The sequence below is a fragment of the Cervus canadensis genome, chromosome 24 (assembly GCF_019320065.1).
Source record: "Cervus canadensis isolate Bull #8, Minnesota chromosome 24, ASM1932006v1, whole genome shotgun sequence".
Lineage (NCBI taxonomy): Eukaryota > Metazoa > Chordata > Mammalia > Artiodactyla > Cervidae > Cervus > Cervus canadensis.
The window spans coordinates 8,859,948-8,880,638 of record NC_057409.1 but is presented as its reverse complement, the minus strand read 5'-3'; the positions used below and the strand labels follow the sequence as shown (position 1 = coordinate 8,880,638).

At 40.1% G+C, this 20,691-nt stretch overlaps 1 protein-coding gene across 2 annotated transcripts; it reads right to left on the bottom strand.

Moving 5' to 3' along the window:
* Nucleotides 1-403: 403 nt before the first annotated feature.
* Nucleotides 404-12,058, bottom strand: PDIK1L (PDLIM1 interacting kinase 1 like). 2 transcript variants are annotated; one of them, XM_043445624.1, is made up of 3 exons: nucleotides 11,306-12,058; nucleotides 8,244-8,545; nucleotides 404-4,266 (listed from the first exon to the last, which is right to left on the bottom strand). In XM_043445624.1, exons 1-3 carry the CDS (start codon nucleotides 11,550-11,552, stop codon nucleotides 3,526-3,528), a joined length of 1,290 nt encoding a protein of 429 aa, XP_043301559.1. In that variant the 5' UTR covers nucleotides 11,553-12,058; the 3' UTR covers nucleotides 404-3,525. The 2 variants fall into 2 exon arrangements, with proteins under 2 accessions (XP_043301559.1, XP_043301560.1); XM_043445625.1 differs by lacking the exon at nucleotides 11,306-12,058 and adding an exon at nucleotides 10,812-11,157.
* Nucleotides 12,059-20,691: the final 8,633 nt, after the last annotated feature.

Below are 20,691 nucleotides of genomic sequence, written 5' to 3'. Positions count from 1 at the left end.
TCTGCTATTCCATTGGACGATTAAGTACACTGCATCATCTGTACTTTATTTTGGAGAAGACATACATTATAGAACCTGTAAAAGAAAAGAATGGCTCAGATGTCTTTTTATATAGAAAATAAACCATATATTCAACTTAAAAGATTGAAAAATTACATTCGCTCAGTATATTTACTACACTTCATTCTGAGTCTGAGATGCATCCTCAGCTGAATGAGATAGAAAAATGAAAAAAAAAAATCATTTATTTCAGGCAATCCATGTTCTTCTAATACAGCAAGCTTTAAAATTTTAGAGACCTTGAAATATTGAAAGAAACTCCTATAATTCAGTCATCTTTTCCTCAGTAACTGCTTCTATTATAGAAAGTTTCATTTAATAGATAAGGCTAAAAAAATATTGCTTCAAATTTTATATGCCGTATTTTATATCTATGAAGTAAAGCATTCTACTCACAGAGCCACCAAAGCAGCAATGTAATTTCCAGGGTTTTTTTTGTTGAAACTCACTTTATTAAAAAAAAAAAACAAAAAAAACAGTCATGAACAATAAATTACAATCATTTCCCCCTTTTATAAATTCTTCATAAAATATATTTGACAATTTTAAAAGAAAATTTCAAAAGTTGCTTTTGTTTTTGAAGTGCTGATGACTTATTTTTTGACCATTTTGTCATGCTGGTGAATTATTTGTAGCTGCTACAATAGTTTGATTGATAAACATTTTACAGTTAAAAACAACAACAACAACAACAAAGAGGAAAAAACAGACCAGCAGAAAGAACTATTCAGTGTGCTATTTATCTGACACTTAACACTTACTTTATCATAATGACAAAGTATCCCTTAGCACCAAAAAACTACAGGAACCCCATCCTTCTAAGTGATAACTAGTGCAAAATAACATTCTAGGAACTAACTGTACAATCCCATTATTTTAACTGGCCACAGCTGCCTATAAGCTTATTTGAAATATTTGGTCTTTTTTCAATTAAGACAAATTTCATAAAACACTATAAACCATGGCAAGAGACTCTATGAGGAACAATTGTTTATTGAGTACCTATTATGGGCAAGGCACTGTGCACAAACTCTTGCTTTCATTTTTCCTCTAAGCAATATCCAGGAATTTCCAAGTTTCACTTTATTTCTTACTCCTTGCTGGAAAAGCCCATGGCTACATGCCATTTTTAAATTGTCATTTTTTCAACTGATCTTTAGTGCTGAGCACACAGTAGGTACTTAATAAATACCTCCTGACTGAAAGAATGAAGACAAAGAACTTACTATCATTTTTCTTGGTATCATAGGCTATTTAGAATACAAGGACTTAAGAAAATTTCAGAAGAAACTTCCTGATCACCTCATATCCTTACCACCAATGAAAGGAATAATTCCACTTCACAGGTAAATTAAAATAGTTTTCAAAATAAATTATAATTGTTAACTATTTTAAATGAGGTGGGACCAAATGCTATCTACTTAGGAAACCGTGACATGTAGCTATTTGAAGAGCAAATGAAGCATTGGCATACCATCACCTAAGTCATCATGAATCTCTGCTGAAGTGCCATGTTATTGATAAGACATTGTAATGCTTTTTTATTTCCAGTAACTCAATCTACTTGGCCAGATCTGTGTTCTACTAATTTGGTGATCCGGAGGGTCAATTATCATGAAGTTCCAGTGTATTTCTACCTCCAATTTTGAAAATAATTCTTATAATTATTAGCTTGGAAGTAATGTTAAATGTACATTTTTTTTTTCATTCAAGAGGTTTTAGCAAAACCTTCCAGTCTAAATTTTAAACTTCACACCAAGTAATGCATAGTTCGGAAATTTTTTGTACTCCAATTTTTTGTGCTTTTTCACCTTTTATAGTCCCCTGAACACATTTTAAATAAGGAAAAAATTATGGTAGGAATATTCCAAAAGTTGTGGAAGTTCAAAAAAACTGAGGAGACTATGTGAACTATCAATGATTTCAATATTCTAATATCTTTAAACATTTTTTTTTTTTACTTTTGACCAAAGATTCTAGTGCTTTATAAAGATTAACCTATATACAAATGGTCTTAAAGTATTAACAACCTTAAAGGCTAATGATCTGTTTTAGGAAAACTTTCTTCCTTTAGATTTGAACTATCTGCATTTACAGGGAAAAAAAAAAAACTGGAGACAATCATATGGGGTTAAAAACCAGACTGACTTCAAGAATAATAATGGTCTATTGGTTCTTCACATAGACCATACCAAGTGATTGTATAAAACTGATAACCTTTCTATTTGAAAGACATAACTGATGCCACAGTATTTTACCCATTTGCCAAACTGTATAGGTATCACCTCCCACCTTAGAAAAAGGTGGTCAACACTGAATACAACCACATCACTACCATTACTGTGTCAAATTAGACAAGAGAAAACAGCATTAGTGCTAAAATGAAAGGAATTCCAGTGATTAAACAGGAGACCATATTAGAGCAGGCAATGTGAGGGTAGAACTCATTTGGTTTCTTCAGCTTTACACTGAGGCTTAGACAAAGTCTTGAAAATAAAAAGTTAATATATATCAATTACTATAGTTTATATACAGCAAAGTTTTCAGAAACAGAAGAATCCTGTGTTCAGACTTACATTAGATTGCAGATGCTCAAGTGCAGTCATGTCCCAATGCAGTGGTTTAATTGGTTAATTGAATGCTTGGTTACCTAAAGAAGGTATGACTAAATCATCAATGTCCTTGCTAACCTGTACCACACGATTGCATGGCTAATTCAACTCCTGCAGCTATAGGGCACTGGAGAGCTCAAACAAACTTCAGCAGCTTTGGATCACTTACTTTCACTTACGTTTAGCCAGATAATTTTGGACTCTCCAAAATGATGTCTTAAAAAAAGCTGTATAACATTATAAAAATAAAAACTTAGTATGATTTCATTAGAGGGAGGGACAGGGTAGGAAGAGGGAAAGTTCTTTTATTTTTCATCACTGATTTCACCAGCAAATCTCAAAAATCCAAACCTACATCAAATAATTTAAACAGAAGTGGCATTTTTTTTTATATGGAATGCAAAATGCACACATTCACATACTTACATATACATAAATATATACATATATGTTTCCTTTACAAAGCTTCAAAGGTTGCATTACCAGCATGCAAACCTTTTTTTCCATGGAAATTCCTAATACTGACAAGGAATGTCTAAAATACTTGAGACATATTTCCAGAAAACTGGACTCTTCTTTTCTTGGCTCTTATAGAGAATTTTCCTGCCAAACTTCTACCAATGGTCATTTAAAAAAATTTACATCCACATTGGTAATACACTTTTAAAACATATTAATAGAATGGCCAGCTTGGACTTAAGAAAAATGAGGAAAAAAAAAAATCCCACAATAAAATCTAAACCCTTAAAAGGTGGAGTTTAGCTTTTTATATTCTGTTTCAGCCACATTATGTTGCATCACTGTTAAAACAGAAGCAGCATATCATCCAAGATATTTGCAAATAATATATGTGTCACGTTTCCCAGCTGCTATCTTTAAATGCAATTTGTACTAATCTGAGTTCTAGTTCAAAAGCATCTGGACGATCCTGAGGGTTTGCAGCCAGCATTTCCTTAATCAGTTGTTTCATTCGCCCATTCATAGACTTTTTCTTCACAGGAATGAGAAGTTCCATCTTGGGATTTTCCAGAAGTGCCTCCCCAACAGGCACAATCTCAGTTCCTTGTTTTACATAACTCCCCAAGAGTTCCTTCTTTGTCTCTGTGTCTATGAAGGTGATCCTTTCCAGCATTGCCCAGATGATAATCCCCAGAGCAAAGATGTCAGCTTTTGCTGTATAATGTCCCTCCCACACTTCAGGAGCCATGTAGAAATCTGTTCCACAAGCTGTAGAAAGGAAACACTTGTTTACGCTGACAGGTTCTTCTGGATTCTGCCCAGATGCTGAACAAACTTTACTAAGACCAAAATCAGCCACTTTCAGGGTAGGTTCCAAGTCACTGGTATCCAACCTGCTTTGAGAAATCAGGATGTTATCAGGCTTCAGATCTCGATGGATGATCTGGTTTTTATGCAAGAAAGCCAGGGCACTGCTCAGCTGAAGCATGAAGCTGGTGTTAGTTTTACGATTGGGTTTCCTGGACAACAGATACTCATTCATATCTCCTCCATCACAAAAATCCATCACGAACCACAAGTAATAGGCGCTTCTGGGATCAAAGGCAATTTCTCCTTTTAGTGAAGTCTCTACAAGCTGTAAGAAAGAAAAAAACAGATTATAATCATCTGCACAGTTTATATAATTCAGTGATAGAGAAAGAGTCACTGGTTGAGTTAGTCTCTAATTTTAATTGGAAATTCCATGAATACTTTATTTGTTCAGTGCTTTCATATGTGCATTTATTTTAAACTTTAGTACTAAAAAAAATAAAATAAAATAAACTTTAGTACTGCAAACTGTCACTTTGTCCCTAACAAAAATACACCAAATTTCTAAGTCAAGAGGTGAAAACTTAATAAAAAATAGTTATATTTTGAGATGTGTCCAACCGCCTGTACATTTGCTGCATGTGTCAATGGAGCTGAATTCTAACTGGATAGCTAATAGCTTCCTGAAAAGATCAAAGTTTCAGCACCTAGACCTGGGAGATTGCCAGCTGGGGTATAAACATCAATTAGGACATTCTATTCCATAAAACTCCCTGAAATCTACTTCTCGCTTATTGCACTTACATTATCAACATAATCTGTGAAACTAAGAGAAAATTATGAAGGAATAACCAGTTGCTACAGAAATAAAGTGCTCCTGTAGTCACTGATGAAACTAAAGACTGACATCATTATTGCAAAAACTTCTATAAGCAGAATGCAAATATGGTGGCTATCTCTATCAATAGACGGCTTCTAAAAATCAATTTATAAAAATCACATATGCATTTTGATATAAAAATTCAAAACTAAGCTTGTATATTTGACACAAGCTGAAAATCTAGAATAAAGCACAGTTTTACTTATATCATTATCTAATTATAACTCTCCTACTACCTGAAATTCAAGAATCTCAATTACTTCACTGAACATGAACTGTCATTTTAAATTACAGTGCTTTGAAAGCATTTGTCCTATGGTGTCCTTTTCAGGTTCACAGGCTGAACAGAAACTCATTAGGGAAGGTGAAGAGTTGTTGAGGAGTGAGTGAGCTGCTATAAATCTACTAGTATTTCGTCTTTTCGGTGGGCAGAGGCAAAGACCACGTCTCCATGCTGCCTCCCCCATGGCAGCCATAATTGCAATGGCCTACGGAAGTCTTCTTTGCACACATTTTCTCTGTTCCATATGTTTGCCACTGAGACAGAAAATGAAAGAACAGAAAGGTTCAGATCTCACAATTATTTACCAGGTGCACTGTTACTAAATATGCTCAGATTAAAGATGAGCATCATCACTCTTCCATCATGTCCTCTTTTCATTCTCAAAAACAAAATTCCTAAATAGCTTTGAGCAATGCAGAGTTCCAGCATTCAAATAATGGTTTAGAGTAAAGCCAGATAGTAGATATTTTAGGCTTGACAAGCCACATAAGGTCTCTGTTCCATATCCTTCTTCTTTAAAAAAAAAAAACTCTTAAAAAATGTAAAAACTATTTTTAGTTTCCAGGCCATACAAAAACAGGCTGAGGGCTATAGTTTGAGGGCCCCTGGTTGAGAGTTACAGAAATACAGAGCCCAATCTGCTTACTGTCATGTGCAGAGGGCATCAGCCATTGGCTGTCTTGCCTAAAGTCCTTTAACAGCTTCCCTGTTCTCTTAGGCGACAGTCTAAGCTCTTTAACATCGGCTGTGGGAGCCTGTGCACTCTCACCCTGCTGATTTTTCTAGTCTCACCTAAAACAACTCTCCTTGTACACTGCAGTCTTATTATCTTCTTTCAGTTCTTAGAATGTTTCGTGCCTTTTGCTTCTAGACATTTGTATGTACAGTTCTTTCTGCCTGGGAAGTTTTCTCACTCACTCACCTGGCTAATTCCTCTTTACCTTGCAAGTTTCGGTTGAAACAGTTCAGAATTCCTGAACCTCAGGATTATGTCAGGTTGCCTACTACATGCGCCTACACCATCCCATACTTGTCATTCATGACACTCATGATAAGGATACATATTGGCCATAAAGTTCCTATGCATAAGATGTGTCCTCTGTTAACTGTTTGTTTTACATTTCTTCTAGGTGAGGTTTTTAGCTATCAGGAACTGACTGAATGATTCCAATTGAGAACAAGAAAGGTATCTAGAAATACATGGAGGAAAAATAATGTAGAGAATAGTGAAGACCATATGCAGAGATTCTGTCATCACAATATAGATTTGTTTGGTTTTACCACATGTAAATATTGGTTGTCTTTACTAGTGTAAATTTAGAGAAGGCACTTGCTAATGTGTTGGTGAATGTCTGGTTAACTAAATAAATCTGTAGAAAATATAATTTTATTAGAGTTGCTTACGACTGAGTCCTTCCTATGTGCCAAGTACTGTGTCTGCATCACCTCTTATTTTGACAAGTCCCATGGAAGGTAGAAATTATTATTCCTTACGTTTGAAGACACAGATGCTGGGAAAAAATGGGTTATTTATCCAAGGTCATAAAGCTAGCAAAAAATGCCATAAGTCAAACACAGGTCTATCAGGCTTTAAAGAGATTAAAATATATTACTAAACAAAAAGGTACTTTACATTTAAAAAAAAATGACTGAATCAAGGCTTTACATCTTACAGCCTTGAAAGATTAGCTAGCTAATACCTAGTTATTATAACAGTTGCTCCATCTGGACTCAAGGATACCATCAGCATTAAGCCATATGTTTAAATATCCTTGCATTTATAGTTCAATTATGCATTTTAGTCTCCAAAATTCAATGCAAAGTCCAACAAGGTTCTAGTCACTTTTATGTGGAATGTGGTAAGAATGTTTCTGATTTTTTTTATCATTGTAACTTATCTAATAAGCACTTTTAGAAGAATACAAAGTAAAACAAATAAAGACTAAATAGCTATGTTTATATTCCCTATCTTAAGAGAGAAAACTTTAGGGCATAGCTTGCAGTAAAATTAGGTTCTCAAGGCTGATATTTTTTCACCATACAATGAAACTTGCAGGTTTTTAATTACACAGAATAATGTGTTTGTTTTGTTGTTCCTAGAACAAAAGTTTTTGCTGTTTTAAAACAGACTTTTGTACCCTGATGGTAAATTCTGAATTTAGACACACTCGTGGAAAGTTGTTCGTGTTCTAAAATGACTGGACTTAAGAAATTTTGCTCTGGCCTTTAACTAGAGCTATGTCTGAAGTATATTTTCTCTTCAAGTATAGACCTACTAGAAATTTTGATCTATGGCAGAAATCAACCTTAAAAAAAACCCAGATTTTCTGTTTTCCTATTTTAATGCTTTCCCCAAGTCTACAAAAGAGTAATCTGGAGGCAAAAGAGTAATCTGGAGGTTACAGAGCACACACTTTAGCTGCCAGATAGTCCTACATTTAGCTCCCAATTCTGCCACTTGCTATGTGATTCTGGATCAATTCAGTATCTATTCTAAGCCTCAGTTTCTTCATTTGTGATGATGATAATAAGAGTACATTTCTCATAGGACTGTTCTGATCAGAGTATGGAATGAGTAGGAAGCCAAATGTTAAGTTGTTAGTAACATTCAGGTGCTAAGCCACATACTCCATGAAAATTCAATGGAACTGCATGGTTAGGATCTTAAATAACCTTCTAAAACTGCAGAGGATCTAAAACAACCTTCTAAAACATGAACATGAGTTCATGGCAGTGATAAAGAGAAGCCCAGTTACCTACGGGTACTACTATTGGTTATAGAGTTTTCCCTTTTCTTCTGTCTTCTGTTCCAAAAAAAAGTTGATTTCAAATAAGTGAAATAATTAGACTCTAGTCTCAACCACCTCTCTAGTTCCTATGCTGTCCCATTCCTATGCAGATTGGCAAGTATCATGGCATAACAGGTGGCTTATGTTATTTTTAGGTATTTGCATCACAGGTTTAAATAAAACCTTGTTTTAGAGGAAACGTCTACTCAGTTCTTGGCAGACCCCTATCTATTCCTAACTATATAAACACCTGCACTTAAAAGCTGAAGTTCATCCGACTCTTTCATTCCTCTTACTGCTGACCAATGCTATGTTCAAATCATTTCTATTTCCCATTCAACCACACATACCTGTAAATAAAGGGAAGAATTAGAGCCGTGGGACATCTTTTGCACCATCCCATCTTTTTGTAGGATGCATTCCTCCAAGTGAATCACATTTGGATGTTGGCTCTTGATACTGCTTAGTGCCCAGAACTCACGCAGGGCTAGTTCAACATTTTCAGGTGCATGGCATCGGATTTTCTTCACTGCCACCCGTGCAGAAGTCTTTCTGATGACTGCTTCATATACAACACCGTAACTACCTCGGCCTACCTCCCGTATTAGATCGTACTTTGGCTGGCTACTCACCATCTTCAAGGTCAAGGTTTCTAGAAAAATGAACAAAGTGCTCTGTTGAAATTAAGTATACCTACTGGCTTCAATTTCTTCTTATGCATGATTTAGTAGTTATCATCTATCTCACTGTCTGCAGTGCTTGAATAATATTTGCTATACACTGGGCAAATGTAAATATTTTGATAATAGTAACACTACTATTTAATAATAGTAACAGTAATGTGATACTTACCATGTATCGGGAACTGTCCTGAGCATTTTATATATTAAGCTCATTTAATCCTGACAACAATATTATGAGGTAGATACTGAGCATGATGGGGCTTCCCTGATAGCTCAGTTGGTAAAGAATCCGCCTGCAGTGCGGGAGACCTGGGTTTGATCCCTGAGTTGGGAAGATCCCCTAGAGAAGGGAAAGGCTACCCACTCCAGTATTCTTGGGCTTCCCTCATGGCTCAGCTGGTAAAGAATCCGCCTGCAATGCGGGAGACCTGGGTTTGATCCCTGAGTTGGGAAGATCCCCTAGAGAAGGGAAAGGCTACCCACTCCAGTATTCTGGCCTAGAGAATTCTATGGACTATATAGTCCATGGGGTTGCAAGCAGTCTGACACGACTGAGCGACTTTCACTTCACTTTCACTGAGCATAATAGCTCATTTGTAGATGAAGAAACTAAAGCACAGAGTTTAAGCAACATGCCCAAGGTCAAACAGCTAGTAACTGGGAACCTGGGATTTGAAACCAGGCCATCTTGCTCTGACAACCTCTTACATGAACTGCTTCAAAACATCACTGCTAAACATAAACCAAAAAGTTCATATTCTTATTTACTGATCATGAAAAAACAATAAAAACTCCTGCTTCCCCTGAAAACTGATACATATAAAAGTTCCTAAAAATGGTAAAACTCACAGTTAGAAACACAAACACCTGGCTTAGGTTTAGGTACTGAGACTGTACAGAAGTAAGAATGAGTAGTTATTTTTCTTTTTTAAAAGTAAATGATCAAGCTATACACATTCCTATTTTAATTTTATTTCCTTATTTCTTGCAAAATAAAGTCTGTGGAGAAAAATATTCCTTTACAGATAAACGAAGCTACTTAGAATATGGTTATTGTTCTTGTTTCAACAATAGCTATTTAGATCTAGGTCATTTTTGCCTATGAAAACTATCCTGCATGTTAAGAGGTTCTCTGAGAGAGTTCTTTGGAATTCAACTTGCTAAATCATTTAAAGACAAGGGCAAAGAAAGGCCTTGCGTGGAAACACTCACGTGTTGAATTAAGAGTTTGAAGAGTGCCTCCTCACTCTCCGAAGACTGTCAAGATTCTAATGAGCTTCAGGAACCAATTCTCATTTGTAGAATGCCAGCATGGGCAAGAAAAGTTACCTGAGATTGTACAATTTTTATAGTGTACGGTTTAGGGGAACACAAAGCGACCGACAAACAGAACCTGTCAAGTTGGGGCCAGTCATTTTAAGTCGATAGAAAAGATTTAATAAAGAAAATGAAAGCTTCTGAGATTGCTTTTAGTCCCACTTCCTCTAACTGGACACCGCTCTTCAAATTCCTACAGTATTTCCGAGTGTTGGATTTCCTGCCACAGAATTCTCTGCCCCAGCTACACAGTGGACATTCGTTCCTGTCCTCCGTGGATCGCCAATTCCTATCCATCTCAAAGTGGCTCGTGCCTTGAAAGCTGCCCCATACCCCCCCTGAATAGGTGGGAAGGAGGGTGTTTGTGAAGTCTTTGAGATCCTGGGTCAAAACACAGCGCGGTGATGCACACCGTGCGAACCTCGGGGACTTGGGACGGCATCCCCCCGGGCCCTCGCGCCTGCACCCGGCGCTCGGACACTGGCCGGCCCGGCTGTACACCTGCTGGCGCCCGGGAAGGGCCAGTCCCGGGCAGAGGTGTAGCCCGACGCGGCGGCTCAGGGCCCCGCTCATTGGCCAAGTATCAGGCCCTCCCCTTCTTCGGCGGCTTCCAGAGAAAACCCGGAGGGGATCCTCTCAGGGCCCTTCACCCGGAGGAGCCAGTCCGGCAGCTGCCCCGACTCCTCCGGGTCGGCGGCTGAGGCCCGGGGCCTGGGGAGGAGGCCACAAGGCAGAAGAGGAGGCCGCGGCTGGGGCCGGTGGCCTGAGGGGTGCGGGCCGGAGGCCTGAGGCGCGCGGGGCCTTCCCCGGGACGACTCCGCTGACAGCTCAGTGACAGGTCGCCTGAGGCGGGAGGCACGTGCAGGGCCCTCGGCTCTGCAGCAGGGTCTCTCTGCCGAGCCGAGGGGCCAGATTTACCTCAGGGTAGCCGCCGCCGCTTCTCTCTCTCACGGGCTCTGCAGGCCGCCATTATCGGGGAGCTCGCGCCTCCGCCGCCGCGGCCTCCAGTCAGAGGCCGGCGCGCGCCCCCGTGGTGCGCGCGGACACACCCCCTTACGCCTCGCGGCCCCGCCCCCCTCCGGCTTTCCGTAGCGCGAGTCGGTACGCCGAGCGCCGGTCCTGCGGGGCGCGCGCCTGGCGCTCCGCTGGCTTCCCGTCTCCCTTGGCTTTCAGGAGCCGGGGGGAGTCGCGGAAGGCGGTTGCGCGCTCTGGAACGCACCACTTGTGCCCCCTCCCCGCGGGGGTGGCCGGGAGCGGCGAGGCCATTCCACGCCCTGTGGCTTGGTCGCCCTCTAGCCGCAGCGGGAGCCCGCGGCCCCGGCAGTGGTTCCTAAGCCGCAGGTCCGGGCTGAGGGAAGTGCGCGCGCCTGGCGCCCTCCCCTCCCCCGCTACGCCCCCATTCCTGACTTTACCGAGCTGCGGGAAGGTGTGCGGGCTCGCTGGGACGGAAGGCCTGGGGCATCTTCTTACGCGCCGGGCTGGGATGCCTGAGGGACGCGGGCCTCTTCCGGGGCCCCGCGGGGAAGCACGGCCCGAGCTGGGAGGTCTGGCGTCCGCCCCGCCGGCAGGGAGGCTGCACCTTTTGTCAGAGTCACTGAGCCATATTTGCGCGCTGTGCAGTTGCCGAGGCGGCGGCAGCGCGGGGCTGGGTGCGATCATCTGGGAAGACGCGGTCCCCTGCCCCGCCGGCGCGGTGGTATCTCCCTTAAAGAACCCGGCGCCTCATTGTTCCGGGGCTCTGCAGCCGGGAGACGGGGGCGATTTGCCCCCGGCTTGGAGAAAGGGGCCGCGGCCTCCGCGCACGCCCTGCCTGGCTGCGGCACCCGCGGGCTGCACGTGGAGAGTCGGGACAGCCCCCTCCTTGCTCAGCTAGCGGCAGAAGTCTGGGCCGGCCTGGACCGAGATTAACAGCGAGGACGGCCGTGCTAGGGGCCCGACGGTCAGCCTGAGTCACTGGGGCCCCGGACTGCCGTTGGCCAGATCCAGGCCCTCGTTCACCAGCCAATTCTGGTCTGTCAGTTGCTCAAAGATCCGGACCGATCGGTCATTCAGTTAGTTTCACGGATCAGTAAGCAACCGCCAGAAACGTCCACTCTTCACGGATTTAATCCGCATCTAGTGTTTGTCAATAAAGTGGTTGTTTCTCCTCCCAGTGCTGTATAAGGCATGATGCGCAAAGAATCCCTGTTAACTGCTGTCAAGGGTCAACCAATTACCCATTTTATTTTCTGTCCTCCATTTATGGGCCTCCCGAATGTCTGGGACTGGGTTAAGTCTTGAAATGATCTCTCCCAATCCTAAAGAAACTCCACAAGAGCAGGGCTTATTACTAACCCTGTTTTTACAGGTAAGGACGCAGACCTTTGCATTCTTTGATGGAAAGGTGTTTTTTTTTTTTTTTTTTTTTGAGGGGGCACTTGCCTTGAATACCCTCTCCCCTGGTGTAAATTCTACTTATCCCTACCAAACAAAACAAAACCACCCCGTCCGCCCCAAACCTTGCTCTGTAATCTGTTTTTCGCCCTGAATGTCATTTACCAGTCTTTGGCTGTCTACTAGGACTACTGATATATTCTAAGGTTTGGTTTCTGCCCTTGAGAGGGAAAGCTGAGGCCTCTGTGTAGACAGCTGACTACCTGTGTGGGTAATTGATCAGAATCAGGAGTGGTATCTCTGGCCAAAGGAAACTTTACTTTTTGTTTATCTCAGTCACTAAATACAAGAATCTCTCCTCTCAAGGTGGTTGCAGAGCTTGAAATCCATTCCCATTATTCAAAAGTTAGGAAAGTGACTCTAAAGCCTGTGAGGTGGATGTTTTAGTAATTTGGGGTGTCCTCTTTAGAAAAAAGATTACAGAATGGGCCTGTGAATACAGTGCTGGGGCCTTGGAAAGTATCTCTGTAAGTGACAGACTCTGAGGCTTAAGCTTCCGAATAAAGATTACATTATGTGCTGTGCTAAGTCGCTTCAGCCGTGTCCGGCTCTGTGCGACACTATGAACTGTAGCCCTGCAGGCTCCTCTGTCCATGGGATTCTCCAGGCAAGGCTACTGGAGTGAACTGCCTTGCTCTCCAGGGGATCTTCCTGCATTGGCAGGTGGGTTCTTTACCCCTAGCGCCACCTGGAAAGCACCTAAGATTACCATATATCACTATATTTGCACATAAGCCTGGTATGAGACTCAGAGTTTCTGGGAACGGGAAACTTGTCTGTGATTTATCCACTGTGATTTATTTATCCACTGTCTGACATTGCGCCAAAATACTCCTGTGGATAGATAGCATTGTCATACACTGCTTGTGGGAAGGCAAAATGATATAATTCTAATTAAGGACATTTGGCAATCTATAGCCACATTACCTATGTATTTACTCTTTCACCCAGTAAATCTACCTCAAGGCTAAACTTGTAGGAGTCTGTCCTCATGATATATTGGCAAAATACAAAAAGCTCTATGCACAAGGCTATTCATTATGGTATTTTTAAAAAAAACTATGGCATTATTTTCAGTGGCAAAAGATTGGAAACTGCTCGTGTGTCAGTTAACTAGCTGAATAAATTACTATACAAACACAGGGTGAAGTGCTAGGCAGCTGTAAAAAAATATGTGGGTAAGTTCTTATAAATAAATAGAAACTAATAAGTAGTAGTGTCCATGTATATAAGGGAAATAAACAAGGTGTATGATAGTGTTTGTAGAAGTGCTATCTTCTGTGTAAGTAGTGGGATGATATACATTAATTGCTTATATTTAAAGTTAAACAATGGAAGAATAAACTCAACCTTCTAAAAATTATTTGCTATGTGGGATGGAGTGGGTAGGGATGAGAATGAGGCTTCTATGAATGTACCTTATATAGTTGGAAACTATGTTAGAAACATAAATGTTGCATATTTCTAAAAAAGAAGTTCAGTAGAAAGAATAAAACAGTCCATAAAAATTAAAAAACAAATGGAAACAAATGAAGTGATATAACTACACAGAGAATACTTTTAAGTGGCTTATAAGTATTTTGATTATACCTCCCTAATAGGATACAATCGAAGGGCAAAGTAGAACTGCATAGAAATATTAAATATTAAATTGCATTTATTAATCTTATTGTTAGTAATGATGCTAATATTTCTATTTTGAAGCTATGATAGGTGCATTTTTCAATAAAGTAATTATGTCAGTGGCATTAGGAATCAAGATTTTCAACAAATGAAAAGAATTACAAGTATTAAAGAAGCCTAGGATAATTTTAGATCTGAGTTAGTCAGCAGAATGAATGAAATATATAAGTTTTTCCCCTTAAAAATGTATCCTCTAGCCCTCTCTGCTGAAAACACTGAGAAGCAACGAACAACTCAGTAGTAATGAACACCCTTAGTACACAGATCTGGTGTCTAAATATCATTTTCCAGTTTAAAAAATAATTAAAAATTAGGGTGGGATATTTCAAAAGAACAGCATGTATACTATCTATGGTGAAACAGATCACCAGCCCAGGTGGGATGCATGAGACAAGTGCTCGGGCCTGGTGCACTGGGAAGACCCAGAGGAATCGGGTGGAGAGGGAGGTGGGAGGGGGGTTCGGGATGGGGAATACGTGTAACTCTATGGCTGATTCATATTAATGTATGACAAAACCCACTGAAATGTTGTGAAGTAATTAGCCTCCAACTAATAAAAAAAATAAAAAATAAAAAAAATAATTAAAAATTAAACAAAGTCAAGGTTCTTTTGATAAATGTCTGATTCCAAATCTGGAGCAGGAAAGATGATGTTGGAACATCTTGTGCCTAAAGGACAGGAAGCTATCAAAGACTATTATAGTCTTGTAAAAATGACTGAGATACCAATACAAAGGGGACCCACTGGCCAAAGATGGAATAATTTGAGCATTAAAAGAAAAATAATGACTTCAATAAATGCAACACAATATACATAAAAACCTATTAATGATAATGTAAGGAAAACAACATTTGTTGTCAATGGAGTTGATTAAGGGAATCAACCAATTACTCTGACCATTAATGGATAAGTTCAGTTCAGTTCAGTCGCTCAGTCATGTCCGACTCTTCGCAACCCCATGAACCGCAGCACATCAGGCCTCCCTGTCCATCACCAACTCCTGGAGTCCACCCAAACCCATGTCCATTGTGTTGGTGATGCCATCCAACCATCTCATCCTCTGTCGGCCCCTTCTCCTCCTGCCCTCAATCTTTCCCAACGTCAGGGTCTTTTCCAATCAGGCAGTTCTTCACATCAGGTGGCCAAAGTATTGGAGTTTCAGCTTCAACGTCAGTCCTTCCAATGAACACCCAGGACTGATCTCCTTTAGGATGGACTGGTTCGATCTCCTTGCAGTCCAAGGGACTCTCAAGAATCTTCTCCAACACCACAGTTCAAAAGCATCAATTCTTTGGCGCTCAGCTTTCTTTATAGTCCAACTTTCACATCCATACATGACTACTGGAAAAACCATAGCCTTGACTAGACGGACCTTCGTTAACAAAGTAATGTCTCTGCTTTTTAATATGCTGTCTAGGTTGGTCATAACTTTCCCTCCAAGGAATATGCGTCTTTTAATTTCATGGCTGCAATCACCATCTGCAGTGATTTTGGAGCCCAGAAAAATAAAGTCAGCCACTGTTTCCACTGTTTCCCTATCTATTTGCCATGAAGTGATGGGACCGGATGCCATGATCTTAGTTTTCTGAATGTTGAGCTTTAAGCCAACTTTTTCACTCTCCTCTTTCACTTTCATCAAGAGGCTCTTTAGTTCTTCACTTTCTGCCATAAGGGTGGTGTCATCTGCATATCTGAGGTTATTGATATTTCTCCCAGCAATCTTGATTCCAGCTTGCGCTTCCTCCAGTCCAGCGTTTCTCATGATGTACTTTGCATATAAGTTAAATAAGCAGGGTGACAATATACAGCCTTGACGTACTCCTTGTCCTATTTGGAACCAGTCTGTTGTTCCATGTCCAGTTCTAACTGTTGCTTCCTGACCTGCATACAGGTTTCTCAAGAGGCAGGTCAGGTGGTCTGGTATTCCCATCTCTTTCAGAATTTTCCACAGTTGATTGTGATCCACATAGTCAAAGGCTTTGGCATAGTCAATAGAGCAGAAATAGATGCTTTTCTGGAACTCTCTTGCTTTTTCCATGATCCAGCGGATATTGGCAATTTGATCTCTGGTTCCTCTGCCTTTTCTAAAACCAGTTTGAACATCTGGAAGTTCACGGTTCACGTATTGCTGAAGCCTGGCTTGGAGAATTTGGAGCATTACTTTACTAGCGTGTGAGATGAGTGCAATTGTGCGGTAGTTTGAGCATTCTTTGGGATTTCCTTTCTTTGGGATTGGAATGAAAACTGACCTTTTCCAGTCCTGTGGCCACTGCTGAGTTTTCCAAATTTGCTGACATATTGAGTCCAGCACTTTCACAGCTTCATCTTTCAGGATTTGAAATAGCTCAACTGGAATTTCATCACCTCCACTAGCTTTGTTCATAGTGATGCTTCCTAAGGCCAACTTGACTTCACATTCCAGGATGTCTGGCTCTAGGTGAGTGATCATACCATGGTGATAATCTGGGTCATGAAGATATTTTTTGTATAGTTCTTCTGTGTATTCTTGCCACCTCTTCTTAATATCTTCTGCTTCTGTTAGGTCCATACCATTCCTGTCCTTTATTGAGCCTATCTTTGCATGAAATGTTCCCTTGGTATCTCTAATTTTCTTGAAGAGATCTCTAGTCATTCCCATTCTGTTGTTTTCCTCTATTTCTTTGCATTGATCGCTGAGGAAGGCTTTCTTATCTCTCCTTGCTATTCTTATAGCAAGATGAGTTATATTGCAGGTAACCAAATAGTAGATAAGAAAAAGTTATTTTTATAGAAGAATTCCAATGAATAAATGTAGAAGAAATGATAGGATTAGAAAAATACAGTTTTGCAAAACCTAATGAAATAATGAGTCTAGGAAGCAATCATGAAATGATGCTGAAACAATTGGATGAAAGACTGTTGAGAAAATTTGTAATTGAGTGAGACTTTAGGCTAACACTGCCTGAATCCACTGACCAACCTTAAAATAATTAAGAGGGGCACACAGTACTTTCTACAGAATATTCTTGCCTGAAGAAAAAAAAAAGAAAAGAAACCTAAGCAAACCAAGATCTAGTTACCAGTTTATCAGAAATATGGGGCTTAGACAAACACCATAGTCAGCCAAACTCAAAATGTGGAACATTCTAGAAGGCTTTTATTACCACAGACACTATGTCATCATCACACCTAACAAAAAAGAACTCTGGCGGGGTTTGATCCCTGGGTTGGGAAGATTCCCTGGAGAAGGAAATTGAAACCCATTCCAGTATTCTTGCCTAGAGAATCCCATGGACGGAGGAGCCTGGCACTCTACAGTCCATGGGGTCGCAAAGAGTTGGACACACTGAGTGATTTCACTTTTCACTTTCTTTCTATTCATACAAAACAAGTGACCTGGTTTCTGCAATAAATTTATTGCATGGAAATTAAAAAGGAAGGTAGAATGGTAAATCATAAAACTCAAGACACTTACCAAATGCAAAAACCTTATTTAGATCCTCATTAATAGTTCAGGTGGATTATTAATAACTGTCAAAAGACATCTTTGGTACAATCAGGGAAATTTGAATATTAACTAATATATAAAGGAATTATTTGTTCTTTTTTGTTAGGTGTGATAATGACATAGTGTCTGTGGTAATAAAAGCCTTTTTCAATTAGAAATGCATACTGATGTATTCTGGATAAAATGAAATGAGATTTGGGATATGTTTTAAAATACTTTGCAAGCAGCATAGCAAACAAAAAGAGGGAGGACGACTGGCTGAAATATTTATAGTTGTAGAAACCTGGGTACATGGGGTTCATTATGCTATTCTACTTTTTGTGTCTGTTTGAATTTTTCCATGATAAAAAGTTAGACAACCATGCTCAGAAAATGAAATGTCGTCCATAGGTGGGAACTTGGACGGAGCGTTCCTGCCCCCTGCTGGCTGGTTCTATTGGTGCAGCTGCTTGCCCCTGTCTTAGGGCAAGTCTGAAATCCCAGACCCATCTAGAGTCATGTCGTTTATAAATCTCACAAGAACTCTACAAAGTGGACAGTATTAGTATACTATTTACAACTGGGGAAACTGAGACTCAGTAGGACTAATAAGCCAAGGGTCCAAAGTCCCACAGAAAATTGCTGTGTTCCTAGACCTTACTTTTCCTATCTTAAAGGGATCAGTGACATTTTAGGAATCAGTAAACTAAAATGGACCAGAATGGGCAAATTTAATTCAGATGACCATTACATCTACTACTGTGGGCAAGAATCCCTTAGAAGAAATGGAGTAGCCCTCATAGTCAACAAAAGAGTCCGAAATGCAGTGCTTGGGTGCAAGCTCAAAAACAACAGAATGATCTCTGTTCCATTTCCAAGGCAAACCATTCAATATCACAGTAATCCAAGCCTATGTCCCAACCACTAATGCCGAATAAGCTGAAGTTGAACGGTCCTATGAAGACCTATAATGATTATACGAAGACCTTCTAGAACTAACACCAAAAAAAAGATGTCCTTTTCATCATAGGGGACTGGAATACAAAAGTAGGTAGTCAAGAGATACCTGGAGTAATAGGCAAACTTGGCCTTGAAGTACAAAATGGGGCTAGTTAAAGGTTAACAGAGTTTTACTAAGAGAACGTACTGGTCGTAGCAAATACCCTCTTCTAACAACACAAGAGATAACTCTACACATGAACATCACCAGATGGTCAATACCGAAATCAGACTGATTATATTCTTTGCAGCTGAAGATGGAGAACCTCTATACAGTTAGCAAAAACAAAACCAGCTCAGATCATGAATTCGTTATTGCAAAATGCAAACTTAAATTGAAGAAAGTAGGGAAAACCACTAGACCATTCAAGTATGACCTAAATCAAATCCCTTACGACTATACAGTGGAAGTGACAAATCGATTCAAGGGATTAGATCTGATAGAGTGCCTGAAGAACTATGGATGGAGGTTCATCACATTGTACAGGAGGCTGTGATAAAAGTCATGCCTAAGAAAAAGAAATGCAAAAAGGCAAAATGGTTGTCTGAGGAGGCCTTCCAAATAGCTGAGAAAAGGAGACGCAAAAGGCAAAGGAGAAAAGGAAAGATATATCCATCTGAATGTAGAGTTCCAAAGAATAGCAAGGAGAGATAAGAAAGTCTTCCTAGGTGATCAGTCAAAGGAATAGAGGAAAACAGTAGAATGGGAAAGACTAGAGATCTCTTCAAGAAAATTAGAGATACCAAGGGAACATTTCATGCAAAGATGAGCACAATAAAAGAAATGGTATGGACCTAACAGAAGCAGAAGATATTAAGAAGAGGTGGCAAGAATACACAGAAGAACTATACAAAAAAGATCTTCATGACCTAGAAAACCATGATGGTGGGATCACTCACCTAGAGCCAGACATCCTGGAGTGCAAGGTCAAATGGGCCTTAGGAAGCATCACTATGAACAAAGCTAGTAGATGTGATGGAATTCCAGCCGAGTTATTTCAAATCCTAAATGATGATGCTGTGAAAGTGCTGCACTCAGTGTGCCATCAAATTTGGAAAAATCAACAGTGGCCGCAGGACTGGAAAAGGTCAGTTTTCATTTCAGTCCCAAAGAAAGGCAATGCCAAAGAATGTTCAAACTACTGCACAGTTGCTAGCAAAGTAATGCTCAAAATTCTCCAAGGGAGGCTTCAACAGTACGTGAACTGAGAACTTCCAGATGTTCAAGCTGGATTTAGAAAAGGCAGAGGAACCAGAGATCAAATTGCCAACATCATCAAAAAAGCAAGAGAATTCTAGAAAAACATCTACTTCTGCTTTACTGACTGCGCAATAGTCTTTGACTGTGTGGATCACAACAAACTGGAAAATTCTTCAAGAGATGGGAATACCAGGCCACCTTACCTGCCTCCTGAGAAATCTGTGTGCAGATCAAGAAGCAACAGTTAGGAACAAATCCACAGGAAGCAGATCATCAAGGAGCAATTTCACCTATAAACTAGATAAATATAAATAGGTAATATAAATGTGAATTGAATACATAATAGCTATTACACACATTACCTCCGGTGAAAGGCATTATACAAAGTGCGTTATATCATTGACTCTGCACAGTTATCCTGTGATACATACTATTACCACCCCCCTTTACAGCTGAGGAAGCAAAGGTTCTAAGAGGTGAGAGGAGGGAATTCCCTGGTGATTCAGTAGTTAGGAGTCTGCACTTTCACTGTTGGGGCCAGGGTTCAATCCCTGGTCAGGAAAGTAAGATCCCACAAGTCGAGTGGCATGGCATAAAAAAGAAAAAAGAGAGATGAGAGGACTTACACAAAGTCACACAGCTAGGAATTGTATAAATTTGGACTTGAATCCAGCCTATAATTGCTATATGCTTTTTTATTATTTTTTTGAGATATAGCTTATATACAGGGAAATGCTTACATCTTAAGTGTATCTTGTGTTTATAACTGCTTGTGACTATTGTACACTGCTTGCTTCACTCTAATGTGAATGCAAATATTAATTTTTTCTGAACGGTTTATTAATTTTTTTTTTCTAAGTAGGAATGGGAGCCAAGAAAGAGAAGAAAATGGTCAAAAAAGGGAAGCGGGGCAAATAAGATCAAAGTTCCTGGTTCGCCTAGAGCTGATTATCCCTCCAACGATTTTATTCTCTTGCACCAGGGAGTGTTCCTTGTGTTTTTATCTCCATTCTTC